This window comes from Colobus angolensis, unplaced genomic scaffold (genome assembly GCF_000951035.1).
Source record: "Colobus angolensis palliatus isolate OR3802 unplaced genomic scaffold, Cang.pa_1.0 Scaffold158, whole genome shotgun sequence".
Taxonomy (NCBI): domain Eukaryota; kingdom Metazoa; phylum Chordata; class Mammalia; order Primates; family Cercopithecidae; genus Colobus; species Colobus angolensis.
In genome coordinates this window covers 10,533,078-10,541,299 of record NW_012114688.1, presented here as the reverse complement: position 1 = coordinate 10,541,299, position 8,222 = coordinate 10,533,078, and the positions used below count along the sequence as shown (strand labels likewise).

Below are 8,222 nucleotides of genomic sequence, written 5' to 3'. Positions count from 1 at the left end.
TGTAGCTGGGACCACAGGTGTGCATCTCCACATCTAGTTAATTTTCTAATTTTTTGTAGAGATGAGGTCTCACCATCTTGCCCAGGCTAGTCTTGAACTCCTAGACTCAAGCATTCCTCCCACCTTAGCCTCCCAAAGTGCTGGGATTACAGGCATAAACCACTGTGCCCAGCCCTGACATTTTTAAATGGCATGTGATTCTAAGCCCTCAGAATTCAGGAATGTGCTGAATCTCCTTTTATTTCATAGCAATATTCAAAAGGAATCTGACCTCCTTTTTACCAGGATAATTGATTAGGTCATGAGGACCATACCTAGAGTGTCCGTTTTGAAAATAATTCTAATTTAATCAGTTATGATAAACCTGTTATTAGAAAACAAGTTGACTATATGTAGAATCAATGCCTACAAAGCTGTCTCAATAACACTGGCAAAGTGCCTGGCTTAAATGTTTGTCTTATCAGTGGTAAGGAAGAGCAATACTCAGCAGGCCAGGAACCCTAGCAAATTTTGAAGATGTTAAGGAGAGAGATTCACCCAAGTTCTTAGGTACTGCAGGAGAAATCTAGTGGAGAGTTTCTTGGATTTGGTTCCCCAGCCTTGGGATGTCAAGCTATAGAGGCTTTTAAAAGTCCAATTTGAGGTTTCCGATGAAAAATTTCAGACAGAAGTTAATCCTGTGGCCTTAGTAATTTGTTCAGTACTGTATGGTTCTGGATTTGCAAAGTAAATTGGAGGAGATCTACATGACTAATGAACACTCTTGCTGTACTGTACCTAGGCAAATAATCCAGATAAACCTAATGAAATTTGCTTTTTACTGATCAGGAATACTTGTGGCAAATTCCTTTTGATGAAAAGGAAGATACTGTTAAGAAACACTGTCAAAGTCTTGAAAAAGGATACAATAAATTATTGGGTATCCCTTTAGTGGTGTGCTAGGTATTATCTAATGGATCCTCTGCATATTATCTGATGGGATATGTACCACTGTCTTTTTATTGGATAGACTGTTATACAATTGTAAATGTAAATGTTAAATTGTAAAAAAAAACTGGAAAGTAATGCAACTGAACCTGAGCTACAACTAATTTCTGCTCTGTAAAAAAGATGGTCCCATTAGGTTTTATTGCCCTATACCAGTGGTCCCCAACCTTTTTGGCACCAAGGACCGGTTTTGTGGAAGATAATTTTTCCACAGACTCAGAAGGTGGCGGGGGCGGGGGTGGGGGGAGATGGTTTGGGGATAAAAATGTTCTCAGATCATTAGGCATTAGATTCTCATAAAAGCACGAAACCTAGATCCCTCATGTGTGCAGTTCACAATAGGGTTCGTGCTCCTATGAGAATCTCATGTTGCCACTGATTTGACAGGAGGTGGAGCTCAGGCAGTAATGCTCACTCGCCTAACACTCACCTCCTGCTGTGCAGCACAGTTCCTAATGGCCCAGAGACTGCTACTGGTTTGTGGCCTGGGAGTTGGGGACCCCTGTCCTATAGGATATGGTTAATCTACTAGCAAATTCTTTTTTTTTTTTAGACGGAGTTTTGCTCTTGTTGCCCAGGCTGAAGTGCAATGGCACGATCTCAGCTCACCACAACCTCCGCCTCCCAGGTTCAAGTGATCCTCCTGTCTCAGCCTCCAGAGTAGCTGGGATTGCAGGCATGCACCACCATGCCCAGCTAATTTTGTATTTTTAGTAGAGACAGGGTTTCTCCACGTTGGTCAGGCTGGTCTTGAACTCCCCATCTCAGGTGATCCGCCCGCCTCAGCCTCCCAAAGTGCTAGAATTACAGGCATGAGCCACTGCACCCAGCCTAGCAAATTCTTTTAAGCATTTATTACTGCCTATTATCTGCTCTTCAAATTCTCCCTTATACCAGTTTTAACTTCGTACTAATTCCCTCATCCATTGAGTTAAATATAGTCTTTCACATATTAAGAAAAAACACTGTTGCCAGTGGAATTTAATCTTTAATCTCCAAAGACCCTTTGTACTATTTGATAATGTATTCAAATTAATGGCTGTAATTCTAGAAGCCATATCAACGACGATTTTTTTTTTAATCCAGAGGAGTCACTGAATAATTCTTCTCCCTCTATGCAAATTGATGACTCTGATAGATTCCTTAAACATTCATTAAAATTCAGTAAAACTACCAGATCACATGTAAAACTATGCTTTCTCTAGGAACCATCAATTCACTAATAGAGGCTGCTAACAGTCACGTTTGTAGTCCATGACTGTACCTACCCTCCTTCTTGTAATGGCCCTAGTCAGCAAGCTTATAAATGTGGTGGTCAATCCAAAATAGAAATATGCTACAGTGAAGTCTGATTCTATCGTGAGATCAAAGAAGCAGAGACAGTTAGGCTATAGAGCAACAATGAATAAAATATGACAGAAGTAGAGAGTTAGCAAAAGACTACATATATTTCATGGATTCCTGAGGACTGACTATTCTGGTTTTAGCCCCTTCCTGAGACTGACTCCATTCCTGCCTTTCAGATCTATGAGTCATTTCCACATACTTAAAATACATATTTGCTTAAAGTAGCTTAAATTCATTTGTTACTTGTGACTAAAAAGGCTTAACTGGTACAAAATTACGTAAGTGCTTAATCTGTGTTAGCAAGGATACTGTAATATTCTCATCATAATGCTTTGGAGTACATTTATATCTTGTGTAGAAACCTTTTCTTTTCTCCTTCCTTCCTCCCTCCCTCCCTTCTTTTGGAGTACATTTATATCCTGTGTAGAAACCTTTTCTTTTCCCTCCCTCCCTCTTTCCCTTCCTTCCTTCCTTTTTTGATGGAGTTTCACTCTTGTTGCCCAGGCTGCAGTGCAATGGCATGATCTCAGCTCACTGCAACCTCGGCCTCCTGGGTTCAAGTGATTCTCCTGCCTCAGCCTCCTAAGTAGCTGGAATTACAGGTGCCCACCACCATGCCCAGCTAATTTTTTGTATTTTTAGTAGAGACAGGGTTTCACTATGTTGGTCAGGCTGGTCTCAAACTCCTGACCTTGTGCTCTGCCCACCTCAGCCTCCCAAAGTGCTGGCATTACAGGCATGAGCCATTGCATCTGGCCCTTTTTTCTTTTTAGACAGGGTCTCACTCTGTCACCCAGGATAAAGTATAAATGGTGCCATCACAGTTCACTGAAGCCTTAAATTCCTGGCTTCAGTGATCCTCCCACCTCAGCCTCCCAAAATGTTGGGATTATAGGCACGAGCCACCATGCCCAGCCCATGTCTAGAAGCTTTATGTTTAGAAATGGTTGCGCCTCTGTATTGCAAATTTAAATTTGCATTTGAAATATATACATTCTATTTAATTTCTGATTTCTACATAATAGCAATTAAGAATTCTCTAAATTTCCTTACCAATCTCAAGTTGTATCATTTAAATAAAATTTCATCATTGAGCATGAAAGAAATGTCATTTAAATATTTTATATTTGTAATAGATTTTTATTTTGGTAATTCAGTGTGGTATAAGAAATTTATTTGGTCTTTGTCCCCAGTTCCTGGCACAGAGCTCCTAAAATCCTTGGAATTTCTTGAGTGCTTGGAGTATCTTCTGTTATTCCTTAGAAACCTTTTCAATCATACCTGAATTTGGCATATGAGATGACTTAGGGTGGGGCCCCTAGATAATCTCAGGAAGAATCTAGTCACCTGAAGGACTAAGTCATTAGAGGGTGATGTTATGGACTGAATTGTGTCCCTCCAAAATTTCTGTGTTGAAGCCTTAACTCCCAATGTGATTGTACTTGAAGATAGGATCTTTTAGGAGGTTAATTAAGGTCACGAGCATAGGGCTCTAATCTCACAGGGCTAGTGTCCTTAGAAGAGGAGAAAAAGACACAGGAGCTCCCCCTAACCCAACCCTTCATGCTGCACAGAGAAGAGATGATATGTAAGAACACAGAAGGTGGTCGTCTGTAAGACAGGAAGAGAGGCCTCACTAGAAACAACCCAAATGGCACCTTGATCTTGAAATTTTAGCTTCCAGAACTGTGAGAAAATAAATTTATTTAAGACACCAAGTCTCTAGTTTTTTTATGACAGCCCTAGGAGACTAATACAGTTGGAAACTTCCAGCTTTCACCTTGGACCTCTAGGGAGAAGTGAAGGACTGGAGATTGAGCTCGATGGAAACTACTGAATGAGAGTTGGGGAGCTTCCAAGTTGAGGAATACAGAGACATGCAGGGAAGGTAATTAAGATGGAAGAAGGCATGGAAGCTCTGCATCTCCCCTCTCCCTCCATACCTTTCCCTATGTACCTCTTCATTAATTGTTCCTAGTTGTACCCTTTATGATATAAACAGGTAAATGTAAGTAAAGTGTTTTCCTGAGTTCTGTGAGCTATTCTGGCAAATTATCAAACCTGAGGGCAGGGTCATGGGAATACTTGAATTTCCAGCCAGGTTGGACAGAGTACGGGTAGCCTGGGGACTCAGGACTTGTGACTGGCCTCTGAAGTGAGGGCAGCCTTATAGGATTGAGCCTAATCAGCTGCATAGTGTCAGAACAGAATTAAAATGTAGGACACAGTTGATGTCAGAGAACTGGAGAATGAGATATGATGTCAGAAAGCACTCTATTTAGTATAACTTTAATAATACCAGTTTAGTGGTATTTGATATTTAGAATTAAAAACAAATATTAAATTCAGAGATTTGAGATCTTATATTATTTCATATTTATATTTTCTGAGGTCTTTAAAAATATAATTAATAAAAAATGAACAGGTAACTTTATTCAATTCAAAATTAAAACTTGACTTTTTTTCATCATAGTAAATATACAAAATATACACTATTATATGAAGTAATGAAATTTTCTGAAAAAAATACAGAAAGGTGTGATGATAAGCACTGAACAATTTTATTAAGTTCTTTGCCAAAATGCAAACATATGAAATGAGATTGTGTACAATAGACCAAAGGCTACCTAGAGACCAAGAGCTATATAAAAATAATTTAAGGCAAGCTTCATTGATTTATTTCAAATAAGGTAAGTGAAATATGGGTTCAGAATTAAGATTTTCAAGAAAGTTCTTGTAGCTGTAAATTAGGAGAATATGAATGTCAAAATTTTGACTGTTTCTGTGCTAAACTGAAAGCAAATGCTTTCCAAACTGCAGTAAAAAGAACTTTAATAATATCATTAAGTCTGCAAAGTCACTGACAAGTTGATACTATTCAAATACTAAAATATTTTCTAAATGTAAATTTTGTAACATCTCGAATGCTTTCTAAGCCCACTTTTCTGTCATTACAAAAATAAAATTCCAAGAAATTTCTGCGACATTAATCTTAAGAGATCAAAATAACAAAACATATGTACTTTTCTAAGTTAATGTAATTCAAGTAAAGTAGTACTAAAGAAAACACATCATTTTAATAAAAACTAAACCTGCTTAAGAGACATAGCAGAGTTAAGCAAAAGTATAAACTACTAATAATAAGCAGTTGCTTAGATTTAATATAAGAGGATTTATTTTTATTTTCACTGGAAAAAACGTTAAAGCCCTTTCTCTTTTCTGGAGCTGAAACAGTGGATTGTTATTCAATGTTTCAACAGTAATTTTTTTAATTTTTATACTTGCCAATGTGTTCACGGGCTATAATAAGTCTTTGAATTTGTGAAGTACCTTCATAAATCTGCAAAAAAAAATAAGCGTAGGTTAAATATCTTTAGTACATAAATACTTTGATTTATTCAACATTTTAGATAGTAGTATAAGCTGCGTTGTAATATAAAACTGAATCAAAACATATATAGGGACTGTAGCCTATACAGATTCCAAAACCTGATTTTGAGAAAATCTGAAAATATGGAATTCTCTAAAGATTGGTTTAAGTTATAAAAAGTCATGTATCAAAATTTTGGAGAAGAGTCTCCAAAACATAGAAAAAAGAAAATATATTTACATTTCAGAAAATTTGGGAAAACTGAAATTCATTATGGCCAAAATATTTGTCCAACTTTTCTGAACTGTACTCAGCTAGCTGTCTCCTTAAGTCTTTTATTCTTAATTTTTTTTTTCTCCCACTGCCTATGGAACAGAGTTGCTAAAGAAAAAGATGCTGGAAGGATTTCAAGAGTCAGACCTTATTTCCATTCTAAACTTCTAACTTTAGCCATTCATTAGTTTAGCTTCTCACATGGCAGATAAAATCTAAACGGTTGATGATAATAATAGTAATGATTATAATTAAAGACTCTAGGAGAGGAAGAGTATCAACACATAAACCTGCGACTTTGGATAAGGCACAAATTCTGGACCTCAGTTTTCTCATGTCTACATGGAGAGGCCACACTATGTCTTAACATTCCTTCTCACTCTAGCCTTCTGATTCGAACTCAATGTTTCAAATGACTGGATGAATCAAATAATTTGCTAGGTGTAGGGGGAGCAAGGGCAGAGATATCGAGGAGTAAGAATGTGGTAATTATTAAGTAATTACTTAAGCCACATGTAGAGAACACGCACATTTATATTTCCTTTTACTAAATTCCTTCTAAGTTTTTTTGACTACTAATTTAATTTGGAATTCATCTACATCACTGTCTCCTCATGTTGGTTTTTGACTCCAAGTATAGTTACAATAAATTAAATAGTTGTCAGGCAAGATTCAAATCAAAATAATTAATTTTAAATGACATGCATACTTTTTGGAGAGAAAAGTTTGGGTCACAATTAGCTAAGAGGTTAAAACTCAAAGAAATCTAATCCAAACATAATACACATGTCTGTACCATTTGTTTTTTTAGCCTATTCTCTCTTCAGACTCATACTTAATCACAAATAACATTCTTCTTTCTATTAATTAATTCCAAAAACTGGCTCACAGCCATATATGAGAGTCATTTATTGCTACTAGGGATATAAAATTTCTAAATAATCAGAAATCTACTTTGTCATTTATGAATATTCTCTCTCCCTTGCAAACCAAAAAAATCATCTTTAACCTTACCTGATAGATCTTGGCATCCCTCATTAGTTTTTCTACAGGATATTCTGTATTAAATCCATTGCCTCCAAATATCTGCACAGCATCAGTAGCTAACTGATTTGCAATATCTCCAGCAAATGCCTTTGCAATAGAAGCATAATAGGTATTTCGACGACCAGAATCAACCTCCCAAGCTGCTCTCTGGTAACTCATTCTAGCTAGTTCAACTTTCATTGCCATTTCAGCCAGCATAAATGATATCGCTTGGTGCTAGAATTAAAAAGAAAAAAGTTAAAGGATATTTATTGAGAAAACTTAAAAGTTTTTTCCTGGGGCTTTTTTATTTTTATAGTGACGAGGTCTTGCTATGTTGCCCAGGCTGGTCTGCAACTCCTAGCCTCAAGCAATCCTCCTACTTAGGCCTCCCAAAGTACTGAGATTACAGGCATGAGTCACTGCCTGACCTTTTTTTTTTTTTTTTAATTTCTAAATTTAAAAATTTAGAAATTTTTCATTAACTAATTTTAGGTTTATAGAAGTTACACCCACCTTCCTCTAGTGTTAACATATTACCAAACCATAGTGCCATGATTGAGAACAGGACATTAACACTGGTATAGTATTAACAACTAAACTATAAGCCTTACTCAAATCTGGTCAAGTTTTCTAACGTTCTTTTTCTTTTCACCATTATGCATTGAATTTAGTTATTTCTTCTGAAATACTGGTATAGTATTAACAACTAAACTATAAGCCTTACTCAAATCTGCTCAAGTTTTCTACTAATGTTCTTTTTCCACCAGTATACATTGAATTTAGTTATTTCTTCTTATTCTTTCCTAGGCTATTACAATTCCTCAATCCTTCCTTACCTTTTATGTCTTTGCACTTCTGAAGGATGTTGATTGGTTATTTTATGTAAAATGTCCTTCAATTTCAGTTTGCCTATTTTTTTTTTTTTGAGACAGGGTCTCACTTTGTCATCCAGGCTGGAATGCAATGGCATGATCTAAGATCACTGCAGCCTCAACGACCCTCCTGCCTCAGCCCCCAGAGTAGCTGGGACTTTTTAGCTGGCACTTTTTTTTTTTTTTCAAGACTGAGTTTTACTCTGTCACTCAGGCTGGAGTGAAGTGGTGTGATATCGGCACACTGCAACCTCCGACCCCCAGGTTCAAGCGATTTTCCTGCCTCAGCCTCCCCAGTAGCTAGGCATGTGCCACCACGCCCGGCTAATTTTTTTTTTTTTTTT

At 36.9% G+C, this 8,222-nt stretch overlaps 1 protein-coding gene across 5 annotated transcripts in view; it reads right to left on the bottom strand.

Moving 5' to 3' along the window:
* Positions 1–4,873: 4,873 nt before the first annotated feature.
* Positions 4,874–8,222, bottom strand: part of ACADM (acyl-CoA dehydrogenase, C-4 to C-12 straight chain) — a 49,976-nt gene continuing 46,627 nt past the window's right edge. For all 5 annotated transcript variants that reach the window (XM_011936937.1, XM_011936936.1, XM_011936938.1 and 2 more), the window contains 2 exons: positions 6,992–7,240; positions 4,874–5,674 (listed from right to left, as the gene is read on the bottom strand). In XM_011936937.1, coding sequence (XP_011792327.1) covers positions 5,603–5,674; positions 6,992–7,240 — 321 coding nt within the window. In that variant the 3' untranslated portion in view covers positions 4,874–5,602. The remainder of the gene's footprint in view (positions 5,675–6,991; positions 7,241–8,222) is intronic.